General features: G+C 37.0%; 1 protein-coding gene and 1 long non-coding RNA gene across 4 annotated transcripts in view; both read right to left on the bottom strand.

Annotated features, from left to right (window-relative positions):
• Positions 1-2118: 2118 nt before the first annotated feature.
• Positions 2119-6593, bottom strand: LOC120428857 (uncharacterized). The gene is made up of 3 exons (XR_005607170.2): positions 6076-6593; positions 5339-5509; positions 2119-5274 (listed from the first exon to the last, which is right to left on the bottom strand). It is a non-coding gene; the product is annotated as an uncharacterized LOC120428857 (long non-coding RNA).
• A 3722-nt stretch (positions 6594-10315) lies between these two features.
• LOC120428854 (uncharacterized) overlaps positions 10316-25089 on the bottom strand; it is a 47858-nt gene continuing 33084 nt past the window's right edge. For 2 of the 3 annotated variants that reach the window (XM_039593978.2, XM_039593977.2), the window contains exons 2-3: positions 11361-11715; positions 10316-11298 (exon numbers count right to left, since the gene is read on the bottom strand). In XM_039593978.2, the coding sequence (XP_039449912.1) occupies positions 10563-11298; positions 11361-11713 (1089 nt within the window). In that variant the 5' untranslated portion in view covers positions 11714-11715 and the 3' untranslated portion in view covers positions 10316-10562. Of the gene's footprint in view, positions 11299-11360; positions 11716-11791; positions 11872-25089 lie in introns of those variants that run through there. The other variant, XM_039593976.2, reaches the window with a different exon arrangement.

The following is a 25089-nucleotide window of genomic DNA, read 5'->3' on the forward strand; positions in this document are numbered from 1 at the left end:
ATGCATTCTCCTGCGTTTAAAATCATTTTTTACATGTTTGGGTTTATTAAAAAATCTTAAGATTTTTTGAAAATTGTCGATGCAAAATCTTTTTTTTTTTCGATACAATTTTTGTTTTTGTCAGATCTTAGATTTTTTGAAAACTAATGATTGCAAAACAACTGAACTAGTGTAAAATGTATTTTAAAACACTTTTTTCATTTAAATGTGAAGACTATGGCTTGTTATTTAAATTTTTATATTTTTTTTATTTTTTTGCCCCCCCCCCTTGACCTCGGCCAGGGCCGAGGGACAAAAACTTTTTTAAATATTTGCATCGGCCTTATATGTGTATAAGGCTACCAACTCTTGCTGAGCAAAAATCCGTACACTTTGCCGATATGGCAGCATGGTATAACAAAAAATTCCAAGGAATTATTTATATAAATGAAATTAAATAAATTTGAGAATTAAAAATATGAAACTGTGTCGTTTTTACAGCTAACAAATTTCACAAAATGCTATCAAAGTGCTTATGACTTGCACGTTTAAAAGTATTCATAAAATAAACCGTGATGTGAATCAAAACGTAATGTTCTTGATTTTTTTGTTAAAAGTTTAAAAGTTTACGAAATGTCAAGTTTTCTTTAACAAATAATATCGTTCTCAGTGATTTTACGAACACATTTCCAAAAAAAAAAAAATATTGAAAAGGCCCTATAACATGTGAAACAAAACAGTTTACAATAGGACCTTTAAAAAAAACTCTAGATTTGTTAATTCAAATGTTCAAAGGGTTTCACAAGTTTTAGATGGCCTTTGGATCTTTTAATGGATAAATATGTTTAGTAAGGAATTTCTAAAAGAACAATTCGAGATTTTTTTTAAAAAGTCCTATCAACTTATGAGAGACAATAGTTTATAGGACCTTTAAAAAAAACTCTAGACTTATTGATAATCAAGTATGGATTGAAGAAAACCCGGAAAACTCTCCCTTTTTAAATCAAACTCACAGTAAAATAAAAATAAAATTGTCTAGTTAACAAAAGCGACCAAATAAGAAAAAGCAATTCAATGTTTAAAAAGTTGTTAAAATTCCGTACAAATTCGTATTATGCGAAAAATTCCCTACAAAAATTCCGGCCTATTAAAAATCCGCGAAGAGGGTCGAAAATCCGTATGGTAAGGAAAAAATCCGTACAGTTGGTAGCCTTATATATGTATATCAAATTTTTTTCAAATATCTATTCTACAATTTTGTAGAACATTTTTACACTCTAATAAATATCCCTGCAAAGTTAGAAAAAACACGAAATTTTAAAATGAAAAATTTTGTTCTAAATAAAAAAATGACCCTTCTGGATCCATGTAGATTCGAAAAGTACATTAAATTTCCCTTAAAATAACATGTTCCAAATTTTTTTCAACAGTCGAGTAACGGAAAATGGCAAAGTTTTTAAAACTTTTTTTGTATTTTTTTTTCGATGGAAAATTCGTTTTTTCGGAATTGTGGGTACCTGCGGACCTCGGATTCGTGATCAGGGACAAAAGTTACCCCTTAGGATAAAATTTCACGAAAATTGAAGAGGGGTCAGGGCAACTTTTCCCGATTTTGTGGGAGTTGGTAGAGAATTACCCAATACCCCCCCCCCTCCCCCGGTGGTAGGTCACTTTTTCGTTTGCCACTATTTTAGTTTGTATCCCGTTGGTTAGTCAAAGTCAAACTAAAAAGTCTGTCACTTTTTAAACGGCGCTCACGCACACTATCAAAACAAACCATCGGGGTTTGAGTGTAGTTAAAACAAGCATTATTCAAGGTTCCGAAAACATCAAACACTTTAATATATTCTAGCTATTTGCAACAAACGAGTGTCATCACCTGTAATACTTATGAGCTATTAATAATATCAGTCTACAATTTAAAATTTGTATTCATCAAGCTCAAATTATTGGTATCCCAAAAATATGCTTTTGAACAAAGCATGGCCGGAAATTGCTTTCTAAATAGATCATTTCATTGCATTCAAGTATTTTATAGAAAACGCTTAGTTTTTTTAACGGAAAAGGTAAAGCAGAGGAGTACAAAGTTTTTGAACAAAGGGCCAAATTTGAGGCTCTATTTAACTCGGATCTTCTTGCACCCTTCGACAAAGTTGTAGGAAATTGAACTTCCTAGAAGAATCTCACACTTGGGCAATTTTGGGCGAGACCTGCGCCACCTGCTGCCGAAATCCTGAAGCGATGTTTTTCCCCATATATTTTCGCGATTTTCCCCATATAAACTTCAACGATAAAACGTTACTTAATTCACCTTTAGGTGGTTGGTGCCTTCCTCACATTCATAAAGTCAATACATTCAGTAAAAATAGCAACAATCCCTTAACATGTTTAACAAATCAACTTTATTGCTCATTTCTTTTGAGAGAGTTCGCAGACCTTCCATTTTTCTGGCTCATCGGCAAGGTCTGATAAAAAAAACCTATCCAACGATAGTTCGCATGGAAGATTCAGACAATATTTTTATCACAATATCTGAAATCCAACCTCTAAAAAGTGTATAAATAACACATAAGTGCTAATAACTTTTAAAAGGGTTGTCAGATCCTCGATGTATAAGGCTCATTTGAAAGGTCTTTCGATTGTCTAACTAACGAAAGGTCGCATGATGAATCCGGACATCATTTTTACTGAAATATCTGAGATCCGGCCTCGAAAAAGTGTATAAATAACACTTAAGTGCCAATTACTTTTGATAGGGTTGTCAGATCCGTGATGTTTTGGGCTCTTTTGAAAGGTCTTTCGATTATCTAACTAACGACAGGTCACATGATTGATCCGGACATAATTTTTACTGAAATATCTGAGATCCGGCCTCCAAAAAGTGTATAAATAACACTTAAGTGCCAATAACTGTTGATAGGGTTGTCAGATCCGTGATGTTTTAAGCTCATTTGAAAGATCCGTCGATTATCTAACTAACGATGGGTTGCATGATGGACCCGGACATCATTTTCATTGAAATATCTGAGATCCGGCCTCCAAAAAGTGTATAAATAACACTTAAGTGCTAATAACTTTTGATAGGGTTGTCAGATCTTCAATGTTTTGGGCTCATTGGAAAGGTCTTTTTAATACCTTTCTGAAAATGTATAACATGATAGGGTTTCTAGCAAAAACCACCCTTTTTACAATCTTCCGGACATACTCCAAAATCGTTTTTTTAGCATAACTTTTGAAGTACTTAACTAAACTTGCTGATTTTAAATAGAGACCTATGGGACCCCAAGATGGATCGAATGAGACTAATATGGTCAAAATCCGTTCATCCAGTCCGGAGATAATCGAGTGACAATTTTTTTGTCCACCCACCTACACACATCCACACAGACATTTGCTCAGAACATGATGCTGAGTCGATAGGTATACGTGACCCACCTTCACGAGGTCGAATTAGGAAGTTCATTTTTCGAGTGATTTTATAGCTCTTCCTCAGTAAGGTGAGGAAGGCAAAAAGCGACCCTTTAACCTTAACTGGCTCAAAATTGGCAATTGGATTTTTTGTATGAATAATTTTAATAATTTTCCACGGAGTGGGGGGAAGGGGGTTTGGGCCATTTAACATGATCAGTCAAAGGGATCCACGGTCCATAAAAAAACATTTCAGTTACCGTAATCAGGGGGTCATTGAGTTAAAATCAGATTTAAAGGGTTCAAATTTAATTTTAACGTCAAATGTAGGTTGCTGCTATAGCTTGAAGTAAATAAAAACAATTGTTTTGTTTAGTTAACTAAGTTCATAAGCTTTTAACAAAATAAATATCTATTTAAGGGTGCACAGCACCCAAGGAAGTTGTTTTCTTCTTATTCAAAAATAGTCAAACTAACGGACCCAATCCTGCAACAATCTGATTGTAAAAATAGTCAAAATTTGTTGTATATTATTTTGTAAACAGTACTTTAGGGGATGAATGAAAAATTATATCGATAGTTCCCGTAGTTTTGAAGATACTTAAATATCTGTAACAAAATTCTTAGTGCACAAGCTCTGGTTGAGGTGCAAGGACTTTAACGTAAAATTGCTTTAAAGCTCGAATTTGGCCTGAATTTCTTTAAAACAAGTTATGTTCATTATAATTTTGATAAGTTGCATTTTAAACTGAATACAAAGCACGAATCAAAAGTTTTCACATGTTATGAGAAATTTGTTTACTAAAAATGTCTATGATTTTAAAGGTTTTTTAGAATTTTGTTTCAAAAACACATCAAATTTGTTACTTACAAACTAATTTTATCTTCTCTTACTGAAAAATTGTCCAAAGAATCCAATAATGCATTCCGTTTTCCCGATTCAAACCAGTTTTCATTGATGAAAATCATGAGAAATTTAAAAGTATAGAAATAATTTTGTTTAGCCCGATTAATCCCACAGAGACTCGGGACTTCGTGTGTGTGTGTGTGTGTGTTTTTAAAGCAAAATCGATTTATCTCAGCCAGTTTTCAACCGATTTGAGTGCTTAAAGTTGCGCCATATTAAAAAAAGTGACCCATCTCATCCAAATAATCTCCCGTCAAGGGGACACAAAACAACCTATCTCAAAAAGTTGTTGTCAAAAATTAGTATACCAAAAACTATCAACCAGTATTGCACTTTACTTCTGAGTCACATAGATCAACTTCCGGTCACGCAGAACCAATATAGGATGTTCCGGATACTGGTTTTAAAAGTTTTTGGACTTAGGTAGAACTTTATGATAAAACTATTATTACCAAATTTCAAACTATTAAGTACTCTAAAACCTGCTTTCCCTATACTGACTGTAGACTCGATTCGCCCCAGATGATGGTCTTGCAAAAATGTTAGAATGTTGCTGTCCCTAATATGGCCACCCCAGATGTTCCGGATACCGAATCTTTGCTTTGTGCAAAGTGGGGACTAAACCCGGTGTTCCCAAATTTTGGGGAGTTGTTTAGGACCCAAAGGAGAACTGAAAAATAGCTGTGCTTACTAATTTTGGACAACTTTATTTTGACCATTCAACCATATTGCACAATATTAACCCATCGGATCTAAAAGGGTTAAACCACTGTCTTATTACCACAAGCATTCATTGCATTAACAAATTTTCCAATTGCTTCTTCAATTGGGTAATTTACCACCAAACACGAATCAATGCGGTCAAAGGCACTTCCGACTTCATTATTAACCGTTGAATATATGTTTACCACAATCTCGTTCATCTTTTCCACCATCCGCATATCTTCAGAAATTTCAGTTGCAGGTACATTGCCCAAAAACTGAAGAAAAAAAAACACAATTATTCATTTTCAGGTGGTCATAAACCATAACATCGCTGCTTACCGTGCTCCCAAAGTCTGAATAGCAGAACCTATCACCCACAGCTTTGCTGCAGGATTTCAAGCTCTGATTTGGGCCTAAGACAACTTCGCGAAACGGTGCAAGCAATTCTTTCATCATCAGCACGATGTTCGGGAGATAATCGAGCTGCTTCTGGACACATCGCTCAACCAGCTTCATGTTATTGGCGAAAATTTGTTTTGTCAGGGGATATTTGCGAGAACAGACTTCGTACTTTGAAAAACTTTCGAAAATCATTAACGCTGTGCGATCGAGACCCGAAGTGAGTGCGTAATCGAAAACTGACCGAAAGTAAGTTGAGAGAACAAATTTTACATTATCACTGAATTTAAGTTGAAATATTCTGTTGATAAACTGGAGAATTTCACTTGTTTCATTCAGTTTTAGTAGAAGGTGGTTTATGACACTTGTGCTGCCTAATAATTTGTTTTTTAGTAACGATGTAAAGCTGGAGAAAATTGTTGCGTTCAAGTTCGTCACAGTATTGTCGAGTTCATAAATACATTGAGCAACTTTGTCATTGACTTGCTTGATAAGTCTATCAAAATATGTGTTTGAATTCAATGCTGGCTTTAACTTATTGATTTCTTTTTCACAAAGCTTCAAGCTTTTTACGAACGATTGCACAAATGCTCCCAAATCATTAATCGTTGTGTTTAATACCTTCAGACTGTTATTTACAACAGCTCTAACTTCAGCTTGCTTCATAACAGTCCTACCTTTCGTCGAATCAGGACGTAAAGCCTTCCAAATGCCTTCAACGCTTGTGTTCATCGCCTTCCAAATTTTGCGTTTTAAAACAGCATTGCCCTTGCCATAGTTTGTTTCCAGACCGTTATCTACGTCTTGCATCTTAGCCATTTGAGTCCTCACAACATCAATCTTGGTGAAGGTTTTGCTGACAATGTTCGATTTTTCCTGGTCTGCATCGAACAAGGCGCCACAAACAGTCCGCAGCTGGCCCGCGGTGCTACTGAAGATGAACGAAGAGACAATTTTTGCTCCACCTAGCGACATGTAGGATAGATCGATGTTGATGGTATCGATTTCACTGATTTTGGCATCTAGTGCTGCCAATCCATTCAAGATTTGGGTTCGGGTGGCTGCTTCGATTTTCCATGGCACAGATTCAGCAAGAACTGACTGCTTAAAAATTATGGAAATTAGTTAAGAGTAAATTTAAACTTTTAAAAAGCAAAAAAACAAACTACCGAAAACTTCAAACACAGCAAAACCAGAGTTAGCTTAGAGCACATGAGCAATTCTCTACCAAAACCGGAAATGGATTTTATTTGTATTTTTTTATTTGGCTCAAACTTTGTGGGGGCCTTCCCTATGACAAAAGAAGCCATTTTGCATCATTAGTTTGTCCATATAAATTTCCATACAAATTTGGCAGCTGTTCATACAAAAATGGTACGTAAATATTCGAAAATCTGTAACTTTTGAAGGAATTTTTTGATCAATTTGGTGTCTTCGGCAAAGTTGTAGGTATTGTTAAGGACTATTTAGAAAAAAATAGGTACACGGAAAAAAAAATTTCCCGATTTTTTTATTAACTTTTTTTTCACAAAAACTCAAATTCCCAAAATACGTATTTTTTGATTTTCGAGATTTTTTGATATGTTTTAGGGGACAAAAATCCGCAACTTTTGAGCTATAGAGAAACATGGTCAAAAAATCTGCCGCTGAGTTATGATTTTTTGAAAAACTGGTGATTTTTGGAAAAAATCGAAATTTCATACATAAAATTTTTTTGACCTCATTTTTTTATGCAAAATTGAATTTGCAATCGAAAATTACTTTACAGATTTTTTGATAAAGGGCTCCGTTTTCAAGATATAGCCACCGAAAGTTTGATTTCAGCGAAATATTTGCAGTTTTTCGATTTTTAAAAATAGTGACCATGAGTGATCATCTCTAAAAATATTTTTTTTGAAAAGTTCAGAAAATTTGCTATAAAATTGTCTAAGGGACATCGAAGATTGGACCTCTGGTTGTTGAGATACAGCGGCTTAAAGAAAAAGAAACACGAAAATTGAAGTTTTCTAAGTCTTACCCAAACAGCCCACGATTTTCTAATGACGATATCTCAGCAATTAATGGTTCAATTTTCAATGTTAATACATGAAACATTCGTAAAATTTTCCGATCTTTTCGAAAAAAATATTTTGAAAATTTTTAAATCAAGACTAACATTTCAAATGGGCATAATATTCAATGTTTGGCCCTTTTAAAATGTTAGTCTTGATTTAATTTTTTTCAAAATATTTTTTTCGAAAAGATCGGAAAATTTCACGAATGTTTCATGTATTAACATTGAAAATTGAACCATTAGTTGCTGAGATATCGTCATTAGAAAATCGTGGGCTGTTTGGGTGAGACTTAGAAAACTTCAATTTTCGTGTTTCTTTTTCTTTAAGCCGCTGTATCTCAACAACCAGAGGTCCAATCTTCGATGTCCTTTAGACAATTTTATAGCAAATTTTCTGAACTTTTCAAAAAAAATATTTTTAGAGATGGTCACTCATGGTCACTATTTTTAAAAATCGAAAAACTGCAAATATTTCGCTGAAATCAAACTTTCGGTGGCTATATCTTGAAAACGGGGCCCTTTATCAAAAAATCTGTAAAGTAATTTTCGATTGCAAATTCAATTTTGCATAAAAAAATGAGGTCAAAAAAATTTTATGTATGAAATTTCGATTTTTTCCAAAAATCACCAGTTTTTCAAAAAATCATAACTCGGCGGCAGATTTTTTGACCATGTTTCTCTATAGCTCAAAAGTTGCGGATTTTTGTCCCCTAAAACATATCAAAAAATCTCGAAAATCAAAAAATACGTATTTTGGGAATTTGAGTTTTTGTGAAAAAAAAGTTAATAAAAAAATCGGGAAATTTTTTTTTCCGTGTACCTATTTTTTTCTAAATAGTCCTTAACAATACTTACAACTTTGCCGAAGACACCAAATTGATCAAAAAATTCCTTCAAAAGTTACAGATTTACGAATATTTACGTACAATTTTTGTATGAACAGCTGCCAAATTTGTATGGAAATTTATATGGACAAACTAATGATGAAAAATGGCTTCTTTGGTCATAGGGAAGGCCCCCACAAAGTTTGAGCCAAATCAAAAAATACAAAAAATAAAAATGGTCGAAATCGGCCGGTTTTGTAGAGAATTGCTCACATCGTTTCTACTGTTACAAACGAGTGTCATCAGCTGTTTAATGAGACTAATGAGCAAATAATATCATGTTATCAATTTCAAATAAGTATCATCATCATCATCTTGTACAAATTATCTTGTCACACGTGCATTTAGGGCCAAATTGAGTTAAGAGAAAATCTCCGTTTTGCTACAAATCTACATAAATGTATATCTGCATGGAAATTGTCCTCGTGCGTTACCGACATTACCGACGGCTGTTTGATTGTATTGAAGATAAATTTTTTGATAGAACGAGGATTGAACCATCAACTTCTTGATTGTTGATCCGACACGATATCACCGCTCCGTGGACATATTCTTCTTTGTGACTAGTTGCTCGAAGACGGTTCGGAAGGTACGAGTATTGGTGAGGACTGCAGATCGCTGACATGTTTACACGTGGACAAAATTGACATACGGGCTTTCTGCAACATTTTTTGTAGCATATTCACTATAACAGATTTTGATATTTATTTTTCCTGTGGGTGTGGATTTCAACTGAGATTTCAAAAAAGTGTCCACGTGGTTTATGGATGGTCTCTCACATTGCGTGCTTTATTTTAAAATTCGTTTTCCTCGGAACGCCAAAAGGCAACGTGCGACAAGATAGCACGACATCTTCGATATTATAGTAGACTTATTTTAGATTTTTTTTCACGGAATACCGCAAAGTTTGCTGCTGAACATTCCAGTTACAACTGAAATCTACCGAATTAGGGAAGGGCCTATCTAAAAATATCGTGGATACTTTAAGTGAAGAAAGGGAGGGGTTTAATGATGGTCTACGCTACATACAAATAAGGTTTGAAGTAAAAAAAAATTGTGCACATGGGGGGCCTTTCGAACGCGTCCAACAGATTTAAGATCTGACAACTATCTATCGAATTTCATTATCACTAAAGCAATAATAATGTCCTTTTTTGAAACCGGATCTCAAATATTTTTTTTGCAATTCCGTCGTGAAACTACATACTTTTCCTGTCATTCTTGAACGACGAAATAGCCTACTTTTCTGTACCAAAAATAACAGAATCGACTAGCAACACTTTTCAAAATAAATGCTGAAAAGTAACACTTTTCAGCACTGAAATGGGTGCTGAAAAGTTGAACTTTTCAGCACTTGTTTCGAAAAGTAACACTTTTCAAAAAAATTTTGATTTAAACGATTTATTGACAAAATACATGAAAATTTGACTTAAAATTTCACTCAATAGGTCTATTTCGGAATTGCAAAAAATGTTGTATAGAACTCGTTGCAAAACTTGATTTTTTCAACACTCTTCGTATTTATCCAACTCGGTGAACCTCGTTGGATAAATGTACGACTCGTGCTGAAAAAATACTCTTTTTGCAACTTGTTGCATAAACTACTATTATGGAAATTAGATATATAATCATAGCGCTATCTACCCTGGTAACATTTTAGGTTTTAAGTAGGCCATAAAAGCCTATTTTATGATTGGTATAGTATATTAAAGCCTATATAGGTCGTAGGAGGGTCATAAAACATATTGGTTTAAAAATGTTACTATCAAAAGTTACCCTTTCAAAAGTTATTAGTTAAATTAAGAGAACACTTGTATATCTTCTGCACAGATAAAGACTCTTCCAACGCTCTATATTGCAAGTATTCATTATTCAACGTGCAAACTAATTAACCGTGTGGTTGGCTTCGCCAATATTGACGTTTCATTTCAAACATCTAAACTACGGCTTTCGTTGCGATCCGAAAAAATGAGTAAAACATCACGTTTTATGTTTATTTTGCAGGTAGAATTTTAATTTCAATTTATATAACATAAATATTTACACTATCACTGATGGCTGTCGCGGGGTTTTCGTACGCACATATAATTGGTAATAACAAACAGTACTCAACAACACAATATCATTCACGTTTCGTCCACACCTTAAGCACTAATTTATACAGTTTCAGCTCCACCCCTTTCTCCTCGTTTGAAGCGTATTCGCGCGGTTTTTGCGTGTGCGCCTCTCAATTTTCGGCCTTGATGTCCTTGTCGCTGCTTCGGTACTCGGAATATCCCTGATATGCCTGGTCGTCGCCAAATTTGACTCCACCGGACGACTTCAGCTCGTGCGAATCCCGGTAGTAGTTGCCGTACGGCGCGGCAAAGTTCGGTTCCGGCCGCGAGTACTGGTTCTGGTAGGGCTTGAACGGATTGTAGCTGACCGAGCCAACGCCCTGGGGTGAGTATTGCGGAGGTTGGTACCCGGACGAGAACAGCTCGTTGGTATTGCAACAGCTCTGGTTGGGCCGGAACACCTTGAGGTAGCCGATCACGCCGGGGATGATGATGGCAGCGAAGCCGAGCAGTTTCTTGAAGCTCGCGAGACCCAGGATAACTGGCAGGAAGAGCAGCAGCTTCAGCTTGAAGATCTTCAGGATGATGAGCAGAGGGATGAAGATCTTCTTGAGCCGGTGGCGGGTGAACAGCGGGGCCTTTTTATCCTCGATTACATCGATCTCGTCGGAGATCTCATCGATGAAGCGTGCCGAATAGCGACCTCCTTCGGTTAGCTCATCCGGGATGGCGAACTCCAGCGCGGCAGATTTGACGAAACGCTCCAGCTGACGCAAGCCAAACTTGTACAGGGCGTCCCACTCGGAGTCGAGCTGGCGCGGTTCTTCCGAGTATTCGAAGCCTTCACGGTCCAGCGATCGCAGCTGAGTCTCCGGCATTCGGACGATTCGGGCGTCGGATGTCAATCTAAAAATAAGGTTGCGATTAGTCACGATCGTAGACAAATTTGCCTGATCTAGTCTACTCACTGGTACACATCCTTGGCGAAGAAATCGGTGAAAGTGTTGAGCGCTTGTGACTTGAAGCAGTCGGCCAGCTCTCCATTCAGACACTGCGAGTTGGTCCGGGCCAGGTACGGGTCCACGTTACCCCCCGTGCCCAACCCGATAAAGTCCAGCAGATGTTTGCCCATGCGGCGACCTTCCCCGTCTGCGGGCGCCACGCCCGGACCGCCTCCCGTCGGCAACGACCTACCCTCGTCCGTCTGGTCCGGCAGCTTGATCCCGTCTGGCTGGACCAGCGTCACGAGCAGCGCCAAGGTCACCGCCAGTGACCACCGCAAATCGAGCACTCTCCTCCGCTGTTTGACCAGGAAACCCATTTCTGAAAGCGATAACAAACAAAAAACACACAGTTGTAATGGTGCAGAAAAAATCGAAGAGATGGAAATTAAGCAGACCCCGAGGGGCTCGGTGACTGGTGGCCAAACCTGCAGCGAACGATCTCATCGCTCAATTACATTCCCCACTGGACTTTAACCGGGCCACTCACAGAGAAGAGGCAAAAAGTTGATTCATTCACCTTAATAGTGGAGTTCCTCACTGAAATTTCTAGACTGTTTCGCTTCGCTTCTCAAATAAGTCTTAAAACTTGAATATCTGGCGACACTACCCTGAGATATCGTGACATAGGTGGATTGTGAGGACCGGAATGACTGGATTGCCTTTTTTTCGGCAGATTTAAAAAATTTCCTCACAAATAAAAAAAAATACTCGGAAAAAGCTCCTAAAGTCACTTCGGTTTGATTACGACGACGGCGTGGTGTAATGAGTTTGCTCTCCCCTAGTCTGTATGCAGTGCGGCTGGACGTGGTGCATTGCACAAGCCCAGAAGAGACTTTACGTGGCGGTGGCGAAGCTGTTGATCGACGGTGAGTAGTGTGGATCACGGTTTCGTGAAAAAGGCAAACTTTGTTCTCTGACCACAAGGGTGACAAGAAAATTTGAGCTCATTTGGATTAAGGGTACACATTAACCAAGGAAGTTGTTGGCTTCTTAGTCCAAAATTATGGTATCTTGTACGTAATTCTTTTTTTTTTTACAGAACCATGGACCACACTAATGGTCAACCAGGTGTGCAATTCCAACATCACGTCTAGGGTTGTCCTTTCTTGCTCTTTCTCTTCTCGGATTCGGTAATTCGTGGGTGCATGATGTTACGTAACAATTCTGGCGAGGTTTATTTACGGCCTGAAGTATGATGATGAATCGTCTTTTTACTTGAAATTGTGTAGATCATTAAAGTTTACTAATTTAACTACATGCTCTTTTCACAGTTACACTTTTAAAAATCATGGTAATATAACATCTGTGAATGTGGATAAATTCTGTTTCAGAAAAGAATAATATTAATCTTCTCATTGAAAAATGCCGGCGACAAAATTGGGCGAAAAGTTCACCGCCCGGAGATCGCGAGTTGGCGCGAGGGAATGAACACCGCGAAAAAAGATTCGGGGGTGCATTGGGGTTAAATGATCATTTCATCATTCGTTTTAATTAGAAAATAATTATTTTTTCGTAAATATCGCTACTTTGATGCGATGTAATTCATTTTTACAGTAAATTAGGCATTGTTACATCAAATTTTACCTTTCAAACTAACTAGAATGGCCAAATTTTAAAACATCAATGTTTGCCAATTTGACCGTTTTACACCAATTCCCCTTGTAGAACAAAAGAAAAGTTCATCCGCGGTCTGTCAGCAGCGCGCTGTTTTGTTTGCTGGATCAACATTTGGAAATGTCGAACGTTGAAGGAAATCGCTCGAAAAATGATAATTAACTGATTTCAAATGTTATGGCCGCAAATGAAAGGTAAGGGTGGCTAATTTTTGATTCCGATCTTTAAAACTTGTTCTGGCGAGGGTTCTGGGCACTGCGGCAATCGATTTTACCGGCGGGTTGCTTCCGGTTGCATTTGATTTGAGGAGAAGGTTTTTCAATCCACCAGGGGCTTATTCGGGGGCAACAGTTTCGGTAATCCGGAACTTCCGGTATGTTTCATATTTGCAGTGTTTAGCATGAAATACAAACTTAGACCAATCTTTCAAGTGTGCGCTCTTTTTGAGGGGTAGCAAACCGAAGAAGAGCGCAACTCGGGGGAGCGTTATTTCGGGGTTTGAGCGCAAATCGAGGGAGCGTTATTGCGGGGTTTTGGCGTAAAACGGGATTTTCTTTTTTAATTTTATTTACAATTAAACGAAACATTTATATAAGGGGTCATCCACAAAACACTGATAATGGGCCATCCTCAAATCTGGGTATCCAAGAACTCCCGGAAGTCATGGCCTAAATAGCTACCTGATCAACGGAGGTCTACATGGGTGAATTAACCATCGGTATAGCTTCAGATAGCTTTAGTGAACCACGATGGATACCCTTCGCCATGTTGGATTAATATGGGTCCTCCAGGAACTCCCGGGAGTTATGACCTGATGATTTACCTGACTTCCGAGAGTTCCTGGGAAACCCATAACAATCCAGCATGGTGCAAAGTGTCCACCATGGTCCACTGAAGCTTCTTGGTTGATATACCCATATAGTTTCGCGTTGATCAGGTCATCACTTCCTGGAATTCTTGGATGATCGATAACAATCCAACGTACCCCAGAGTATCTATCGTTGTTCACTGAAGCTACCTGAAGCTACCCCGATGGTCAATTCACGCATATAGACAATAGGGTCCTAAAGCCCTAAGTTAATTGTTATGTTCAACGGTAAAAAACAGATTAAAACCCATTTCTGATCACTTTTTTTTTCATTTAAATGCAAAAAATAGGACAGGACAACATTTTTTCGATGAATCAACTAAGGTCCGCTTAGAACGAGCTGTGAAGTTAAGAAGAGTTAAGTTTGTTAAGAAGGGCTGCGATTTTTTTTTTATTTTCAAATTGATTTAAAATCGATTTTAAATCCTTCTCGATCGTACAAAGTGTCATTGTAGTCAGAAAAATAAGCTTAATCGTTGTGAATAATAATATCTCAAATTTAAGCTTCACCTTTGGACCCAATTGGAACATATCAAACGAAATATTTGAAATCAAACCTGCACAACAACAAACAAACAGAAAAATGAGGCGTTATTTTGTATTCAACAAAGTATTTAATTCCTTTCGTTATTGCAAATCGACTTTTGATTGCATTTTCAGATTTGTATGAAACCTTGTCCATTGATGTTTTTTTTTATAAACAAAATAGTTATTGTGCACTATTGCTTCATATTCTTCATACAAAATGGTGTCTGTCTATACACAAGTGCTGTGAATGTTTTCGCAAATCTGTATCTTGAGATAAGATTTTCTGATCACCAACCATTGGCAAAGTTTTAAGTTATGACCAGGTTTGAATTAAAACTTTTTTTAGTCTAAAAAAAACTATAGTTACAAGTTACAATGGTTAATACACCCATATAGACCCCCGTTGATCAGGTAGATCATCAGCATGGCTTTCTACCTAAGGTACTCGCGATTGAGTGTGTAGTAGTGCGGTTGTCAAAATCGTTATCTCGGACACTCTTACTCCACTGCCACTGACATTGTTTATGTTTAGGTTTTCCTGCAAAGCAAGATCGCGAGTACCTATGATATACAGCCTTGGATCATCAGGTCATAACAACCGGGAGTTTCTGGAGGACCCATAATAATCCAACATGGCGAAGGGTATCCATCGTGGTTCACTGAAGCTACCTGAAGCTATACCGACGGTTAATTCACCCATATAGACCTCCGTTGATATCCAGGTCATAACTTCAAGGAGTTCTTAGAAGACTTATAACAATCCAACGTACCCCAGAGTGTCCATCGTTGTTCACTGAAACTACACTCAAACCCCGATGGTTTGACACCAACTGTTGTCAAACGAACGGGGTCACTTTTTAGTTTGACACCCCTTTTACACGGAGTTCACACACACTACCAAACGTGTGTTTTGATAGTGTGCGTGAGCGCCGTGTAAAAAGTGACAGTTCGTTACTTTTTAGTTTGACTTTGACCAACCAACGGGGTACAAACTAAAAAAGTGTCAAACGAAAAAGAGACTTACCACCGGGGGTTGAGTGTATACCGATGGTTAATTCACCCATGTAGACCTCCGTTGATCAGGTAGCTATTTAGGCCATGACTTCCGGGAGTTCTTGGATACCCAGATTTGAGGATGGCCCATTATCAGTGTTTTGTGGATGACCCCTTATATAAATGTTTCGTTTAATTGTAAATAAAATTAAAAAAGAAAATCCCGTTTTACGCCAAAACCCCGCAATAACGCTCCCTCGATTTGCGCTCAAACCCCGAAATAACGCTCCCCCGAGTTGCGCTCTTCTTCGGTTTGCTACCCCTCAAAAAGAGCGCACACTTGAAAGATTGGTCTAAGTTTGTTTTTCATGCTAAACACTGCAAATATGAAACATACCGGAAGTTCCGGATTACCGAAACTGTTGCCCCCGAATAAGCCCCTGGTGGATTGAAAAACCTTCTCCTCAAATCAAATGCAACCGGAAGCAACCCGCCGGTAAAATCGATTGCCGCAGTGCCCAGAACCCTCGCCAGAACAAGTTTTAAAGATCGGAATCAAAAATTAGCCACCCTTACCTTTCATTTGCGGCCATAACATTTGAAATCAGTTAATTATCATTTTTCGAGCGATTTCCTTCAACGTTCGACATTTCCAAATGTTGATCCAGCAAACAAAACAGCGCGCTGCTGACAGACCGCGGATGAACTTTTCTTTTGTTCTACAAGGGGAATTGGTGTAAAACGGTCAAATTGGCAAACATTGATGTTTTAAAATTTGGCCATTCTAGTTAGTTTGAAAGGTAAAATTTGATGTAACAATGCCTAATTTACTGTAAAAATGAATTACATCGCATCAAAGTAGCGATATTTACGAAAAAATAATTATTTTCTAATTAAAACGAATGATGAAATGATCATTTAACCCCAATGCACCCCCGAATCTTTTTTCGCGGTGTTCATTCCCTCGCGCCAACTCGCGATCTCCGGGCGGTGAACTTTTCGCCCAATTTTGTCGCCGGCATTTTTCAATGAGAAGATTAATAAATTGTAGTCAAATTACATCGAAGAGAGGAAACACTTCTGAGCTGTGGAGTCAGAGTCGCAGTCGGATTTGGTGGGTTCGGGTTATTTTGTAAATCATCTGGAGGCGAAGTTGGAGTCGGAGAATCTTTAGAAGCCGGAATCAGATTCGCTAAATTTCAAGAAGCTACACAGCAAAAAATCCGATGGTAAAATCGCATGCAAAAGCATGCACATCACCTTCGTCAAAATAAACACTTAATATTACACGCTACATGTACAATTTTCGCAAACACAAAAAAAAGTTGCAACCGACGGGATTCAAACCAGCACCAACAGCAAGGACTGGCGCCTTAGCCCACTCGGCCATCAGACCGATGAAGAGTGGAAAGGATAAACGTATATATGAGCTTGACATTTCGGTCAAGTAGGTTTCCCATACTGATGGGCTACATATTTTAGGGTGTAAAATTACATAAAATGGCATAAAATAATGCAATATTTATTTTACACCCAGGTCTTTTACACGCAGCTGGATTACTACTTTTTTAGCTGTGTAGTGTTGAAATCGGAGCCGGAGTCACAACAGTCACAATCTGTTGTGCCCTCTGTGGGAATAACTAACGTCATGATTCGAAATCCGGACACTTAGTAGCATATCATTTCTGTTATAGCTGGCAAAAAATTATGCAATAAGTTGGAAATGTCTTTTCTAACAAATTTCATCAGAATTTCAAAATTAAAATGACTTGTTGTGCTTCGAATCCCGGACACTGATAAAAGCTGTTCCGAAATCCGGACACTTTTGTTTCGAATTCCGGACACTCAATTTTGCTTATGAATCGCTCAAATTTGGACTGAAATATTAGTGAATGGCATTCCTTAGGTCTCAAATAAGCTGTTAACATCAAAACAATCAATATTTTATAAAAAAAAAAATGCCAGAATTTAAGGAAATCGAAACCATAAATTTCTGCTTTGCCTTTCCGGTGCATCGGTCGCCTATGAAATATTTCAGTGAAATGTTTCACATGTTTGGTAAACTTATATTTTATTTTATATAATTGTTTTGGTATTAACTACAGCGTTCAAACAAACTTTAAATGAAAGTTGATGTTAGAATTCATCAGTTTTGACATTCATAATGCGAACTTTTATCCAAATAATTGATAAAACAAGATGAGGTGTCCGGTTTTCGAAGCGTCCGGGAATTTGAATCATGACGTTAGTATTTGATAGAATTTAAGAACCACCCTTATTGTTTAACTAAACTATATATACTTCATCTATCATATCTGTCCTCACGCACACAGCTTAAAGCGTTCTCATATTAACACACCAAATTAGACATTTTATTGCGGGGAGTAAACAGGCTTTAAAGAGCTTCAAAGTGGCGTATACCTCAGTGGAGAAAAGAGGAAAAAATAAAAGCCATGCCAAAAAGCCATGTACCATTTAGTTCAAAACAGCCATGGTAGAGGCCCCTAACATCAAACTTTTTAATGCCAACTGTTGTTGTTAAACCTTTAACCCATTGCGAGGTAAAACTACCCTACATAGCAGGGGAAGCGATGCTCTTTGAACATCTCGTTGTTGTGCTCCCTCTCGATACGATTTGCACTTTGTGGAGCAAAACAGCATTTTTTCCTCGATTCAACGCATTCAAACTGGCACGTATAAAAAGTAAGTGGAGGTGGGGCGGCCACGGAAGATGTCAGTCAATCGTCGAGCTCGTGCTATCTTGTCGCATGTCAATTATTGGGCAAATTGAGTTTTAATGCCTTACCTTTTGACCTTCTAAGATCCACAAAATTCGATTTCAATCCTGAGATATTTGTTACAAAAAAAAACCTTAAAAACCTCTTGCAATGTTGTCACTCTGCATAAGGAAGAAGTTGCAGATCGGGCAATCTTGTCACGCTCTGCAAATGTCAGTGTGCAAATGTGAGTCAGATGACGTTTTGTCACATGTAAATGCCTGACTTCTGTATACACTTTTGGTTATAATTCGAGAATTCGGCAACCAAATTTTAAGAATGCATAGAATAGAATGGTCAGCAAAACAAAACGTGCTTGTATAGCACAATAGCACGATCAGGACGAAATTAGTGTTTCTTTTAGGAGAAAACAGGATTATTTTAGTTAAAAAAACACGTTTTGTTAAAAACCTTTTTTACGCACGTTTACATAAATTGATTTGAAGGCTACTGATATCCTCAGCTCTTAATTTATTTTTAAGACACTGTTCAGATGAGTTTTTTGTCAAATAAGATTTAGTTGAAGTGAGTATTACCATCACTACAATTAAAACTTATTCCTTCAAAGCATTTATTTATTTATTTATGAACTTATTTTGAGCTATGCATTAGCACTTTTTTGAGGCTTTAATTTGCCTTGTAATTGTTATTTTTCTCGATGTCAAAACTACTTTTTACAGGAAGGCAGAAGAAACATCCCACATTAACATTTAAATTATTTGCTACGATCCCTCCGAATTTCGATACACAGAAAAGAGAGCCATTTTATCTACCAGGAAGTGCCATAGGACCACGATGGGATGCTCCGAATTCGCTGCTTTGGATGAAAACTTCCATGTTTAACGAACCGGAATCAAACACTGTTGTTTTTCGCTTAATACAGAAATAATATGAGTTAAAGCGAAAAAAACACGACACGGCGCACGGGGTTTTCTCAAAATTGGAATAATAATCATGTTGCTTTTCCGAGAGATATGGGAAAACTGAGCTGAGCGGAGGCGAGTTTGGTTGGGATCATCTATGTTGTTTGTTCTGCTTTTTACACGTGATAGCATGTTTTTTTCTTATCCGGGAAATCTACATGTGTACTCTTAAAGATACTGGTTAATAAAAAAAACAAAAATATTTTTTTGGTTTTTTTTAAGGTATTACAAAATTTTCCATTTATCTGAACCAAATACGAATAAAAACTATATGTTTTATGGTTTCAGATTATGGTAAGTTCAATTGCGATATATTTTCTACCGTTTACCACAAAATTATGCTTGCTTTTACATTTTTTTTTTTTCAGAAAATATGTAGATACACAATCAGAACAAACATACTTTTTAGCAATGTTTTCACAATGTTATTCAACTTTGCTTTCTTATCACAATCACTTAGTTGAAGTGCATTCACACGCAGATCGTGAGCTCACGGTGAAAACTCGCAGGACCTCGAATCAGCAGAGGGGGGGGGGTGCCTTCACTTGGAGTGGAAAAAACAGCCGATCGCATTCCACCCACTTTTGCCACCCTCTCTGCAAATTGAATGTGGTTCAATTGCCCCAGAAGATGCCGGACAGGGCGCCGACAGCAACAGCTTCGAAGACGCCTTATTGATAAACAACTGATCGGATTGCATCGATAATGTTGAAAAATACGTTGGTGTTGTCGGGACAGAGGATTTAAAATTTAATTTGAAAACAATTTAGTAGTTTTCCAAGTTTTGCATTCTATACTGCTCAAATTTATTTCCCTTAAATATTGAGTGTATCTGTATAAGAAAAACTCAGTTTGGTATTTATAAGTATTTTTTTAACTAGCTTGAAAACTGAGAAGATTGGTTCAATTAACTTTTTGTGTGTGGTCAATTATCGGCGAAATATGTTTTTTATAGCATTTACCTATTTTTTTTACTTATATGGGTGACCAGCAAAAATGACACCTGTTTCACTAGCAAAACAGTATTGTTTTAATTATTTGAAATGCCTTGCCAAATTTGAGCAAATTTAATAAGAACTAACCCATTAATACTAGAAGTTGAATCTTATGGAAAGATATATCTTGCAACTGCATTTAAAAAATGTTTACTTTTCCTGTCATTTTATAATGACGGCCTACTTATCATTACCAAACAGTTCTGAAAAGTTCACTTTAGCACTAACTTGAGTGCCAAAAAGTTTTCAGCATAGCCGTTCGAGAAATGTAAGACTCGTGCTGAAAAAATAGTAGTTTATGCAACAAGTTGCAAATAAAAAATGTTCAGCACGAGTCGTACATTTATCCAACCAGGTTTACCGAGTTGGATAAATACGACGAGTGCTGAAAAAATCTTCTTTTTTGCAACTAAGCAACATTTTTTTGCAAAACAAAAAAAAATGTTTCTTTTCAAACCGAGTGCTGAAAAGTTGAACTTTTCTCATTTTACTAGTATTGAAAGGTGTTAAGTTTCCATTCTGCCATTTTTTGGTAGAGAAAAGAAGGCCGTGTCGTCGCTCGCGAATGACAGGAAAAGTAAGTTGTTTCACGACGGAGTTGCAAAACAGCAGTTTATGCAACATGTTGCAAAAAGAGGATTTTTTCAGCACGAGCCGTACATTTATCCAACGAGGTTCACCGAGTTTTGTTTTTTTTTTGAAAAGTATAAGGGTAATTCCGGGACCGTGGTGTAGGGGTAAGCGTGATTGCCTCTCACCCAGTCGGCCTGGGTTTGATCCCAGACGGTCCCAGTGGCATTTTTCGAGACGAGATTTGCCTGATCACGCCTTCCGTCGGAAGGGAAGTAAATGTTGGCCCCGGACTAACCTAAAAAGGTTAGGTCGTTAGCTCAGTCCAGGTGTAGGAGTCGTCTCCCTGGGTCCTGTCTCGGTGGAGTCGCTGGTACGCAGTTGGACTAACAATCCAAAGGTCGTCAGTTCGAATCCCGGGTCGGATGGAAGCTAAGGTGTAAAAAGAGGTTTGCAATTGCCTCAACAATCAAGCCTTCGGACACCTAGTTTCGAGTAGGAATCTCGCAATCGAGAACGCCAAGGCAATGCTGTAGAGCGAATAATTTGATTTTGATTTTGAAGGGTAATTCTCCGCCAACTCACACAGCAGTTGCCCCGACCCCTCTTCAATTTGCGTGAAACTTTGTCCTAAGGGGTAACTTTTGTCCATGAAAACGAATCCGAGGTCCGTTTTTTTGATATCTCGTGACGGAGGGGCGGTACGACCCCTTTTATTTTTGAGCATGCGAAAAAAGAGGTGTTTTTCAATAATTTGCAGCCTGAAACGGTGATGAATTAAAAATTTGGTGTCAAAGGGACTTTAATGTAAAATTAGACGCCCGATTTGATGGCGTACTGAGAGTTCCGAAAAAACGTATTTTTCATCGAAAAAAAACACTAAAAAAGTTTTAAAAACTCTCCTAAGTTCCGTTACTCGACTGTATTTTTTTTGGATTATGTCATTTTTAAGGGAAATTTAATGTTCTTTTCGAATCTACATTGACTCAGAAGGGTCATTTTTTCATTTAGAACAAAAATTTTCATTTTAAAATTTTGTGTTGTTTTTAACTTTGCAGTGTTATTTTTTAGAGTGTAATAATGTTCTACAAAGTTGTAGAGCAGATTGTCTACAAAAAAAAATATATAAACATAAGGGGTTTGCTTATGAACATCACGAGTTATCGCGATTTTACGAAAAAAAGTTTTGAAAAAGTTGGTCGTTGTCGATCATGGCCGTTCATCGTCACCCGCGACAGACACGGACGACGAAACAAAGAGAAACGCAAAAAGTAACTTTTTCAAAACTTTTTTTCGTAAAATCGCGATAACTCGTGATGTTTATAAGCAAACCCCTTATGTTTATACATCAATTTTTTTATAATTGTCTGCTCTACAACTTTGTTGAATATTGTTACACTCTTAAAAATAACCCTGCAAAGTTAGAAAAAACACGAAATTTTAAAATGAAAAACTTTGTTCTAAATGAAAAAAATACCCTTCTGAGTCAATGTAGATTCGAAAAGGACATCTGAGTCAATGTAGATTCGAAAAGTACATTAAATTTCCCTTAAAATGACATGTTCCAACATTTTTTACAGTCAAGTATCGCAAAATGGCAGAGTTTTTAAAACTTTTTCAGTGTTTTTTTCGATGAAAAACAAATTTTTTTCGAAATTCTGAGTACGCCGTCAATTCGGGCGTCTAATTTTACATAAAAGTTCTTTTGACACCAAATTTCTACCTCATCACCGTTGCAGGCTGCAAATTATTGAAAAACACCTCTCTTTTCGCATATTCAAAAATGAAAGGGGTCAGACCGCCCCTCCGTCACGAGATATAAAAAAACCGACCTCGGATTCGTGATCAGGGACAAAAGTTATCCCTTAGGACAAAGTTACACGCAAATCGAAGAGGGGTCGGGGCAACTTTTCCCGATTTCGTGTGAGTTGGTAGAGAATTACCCATAACTTTTCCAAACAAGTGCTGAAAAATTTAACTTTTCGGCATCCATTTCAGTGCTGAAAAGCAGAACTTTTCAGTATTTGTTTTGAAAAGGGTTACTATTCGATTCTGTTATTTTTGGTACAGAAAAGTCGACTGTTCCATTGAAGACTGAGATATGTTCTTAAGCTTGCTTTAAAAAGGTTATTTTCATTGTAAACGAAAAGCATGGTAAATTCATTGAGAAAAATCTTAAAATAAATAAGAATTTTTAAGGATTTTACTTAAAGATGTCAACATTTCCAAAATAAAATAAAAAACAATCAAACAATTTGATTCGCTTCATAAATTTTACTTTATAATTCTTTTATTTAAAGAAATTAATTTTATGATTTATGAATATAAAAAATGCAATTCAAACTCATGCAATACGTTCTATACAAAATGTTATCAACTTTTTAAAGTTTAAAAAAAAAATTGGTAAGCAAAAAACTTGAAGACTAGATATTTAGTATTTCGATATGAAAGTCAAATTCATTTGTTTTAATTGGCCAAGGCAGATCGGCAAAAAAATCGTTAGTTAGTTAGAAAGTTGGTCCAGTTCACTTTTGTTGAACTCCTTATAACCCAACAAAGTTAATTCAAATGTTTCACCCAAAAAAAACAAAACTAGTTATGACTTTTCCCAGATCTAGAAGCCCCCTAAATTGGTTAATTAATTTCTTTTTACCAACGCTGTTGGTTCCGCCAAAAGACTTCCGACGCGTAAGGATTTATGACAATTTGAGCGCTCCAAAGCGTTGATAAGCGACCGGTTCTGAAGGCCATATCCAAACAACAGCATCCGATTCGACAGTAACTCACTGTAGACGATAGAGGGCTGACGTTGGTATTGACCCGGTCTAGAAAATTAAAATTGAGCAAATGGGATCCTATTTCCAGTGACTATTAGACCACCAGGAATTTGAGAGATTGTGCTTTTGGAATGGTCACCAGAGAAATATATTATAGGATGGAAAGGTATTTGGTTACATAAAAGTAAATTTGGGTTTATTTAATGTTGGTTGGTATTGGAGTATAATGGGGGGGTTTTATATTATTAATTATATGTGGGTGTATGTTAGGTGTGGATGTGTTGGAGGTTAAAATGGAAATAAGAACGTTTGAATAATAGGATTAATGGTTAGGTATTAGGAGGATTGTAGTTAGGTAATTTTTTTGTTATGAAATTTTTTTTTTATATGGTGGGATAAAGAAGAGGTTAAATGGAGGAATTGAATGGAAAAGGGAATGATTAGATAAAGTGATTAAATAATAATTATAAAATTTAAGGTGAGTAAGTGAAGATAAATGATGGAGAATGGATGTTTTGGGGGGGGAGAGGGGGAGGGAGGGTGGGTATGTTGAGGGAGTGATTTATATGTATTTGGAAGGGATAGAGGTGTAGGTTTAGTGTTGTAAGTGGAGATTATGATTTTGTGTGTTAATTTATATATTTGAGGATGAGGGTTTGGGAGGTTGGTTGTTTTGGTGAGTTGGTTTGGGGTTGGGTTTTGGGGGGATTTTGGGGTGGTTGGGGGGTATTTTTTTATGTTTAAGGATATTTAAGTGTTGGTGTTTGATGTGGTATTGGGTGTGATGGGGAGGAGTGTTTGTGAAGTTATTTGAGGGGTTTTGGGGTTTGGTTTTGGGGTTTGGGTGTATGAGATGTATTATGGTATGTTTGTAGGTGGGGTTGAGGGTGTGTGTTTTAGGGTATGTGTGTTTTGTTATTTTTTTGGTTGGAGTTGGATGATGTTTTTTATGTGATTAAATAATAGGTTTTTTATATGGAATTAGGAATAAATAGTGGTAGAAAGGGAAGAGTAATGGGAAAGGTATTTGGGGGTGATTAATTGAGGTGTTTGTTTAGTTGATGTTTAATATTTGTATGAGAGTATATATAGTGTTTGTATTTTTTGGAAAATTTTAGTAGGGGAGAGAGTTATGTCTATGCTGCACTGTTGTGAAAATATGTCGGTATTGGCAAAATTGAATTAAAATTTGTTTAATCAAATTTGACATTTTTTTTTGAGCAAACCAAAATTTCAATAATTTCCGTTGACAATCAAAATACCTAAATTTTCCAACTGTGTCCACACCGTATGATATGCGAATAATTTCTCTTTTTGTTTCTTGTACATTTCTGTGCGCCGCACACTTTAGATTCCAACTTGCCCCCGAAATTGCCCCGTCTGACAGTGACTGGTTTGTTTACGCATTATCCGTCCGTCCGACGGCTCTGGAGAGTAGATTGGGGTTGGACACGTTGAAACTCGGATATAGTTTGGCTTGAAATGGCTTTTTGTAGATTCGGTAATGTAATTTGTTTCAACTTGACACGGCTAGCAGACAGAATTTGGGTTTTGTGTTGAAACATGCTTTGTTCCACATGTTTGACTAACAATAATAGTTTTATTCTGTTTTAATCTGTAATTGGGTTTATTTCGAAATCTTTTAACG

Source organism: Culex pipiens, chromosome 1 (assembly GCF_016801865.2).
Source record: "Culex pipiens pallens isolate TS chromosome 1, TS_CPP_V2, whole genome shotgun sequence".
In the NCBI taxonomy this organism is placed as follows: Eukaryota; Metazoa; Arthropoda; class Insecta; order Diptera; family Culicidae; genus Culex; species Culex pipiens.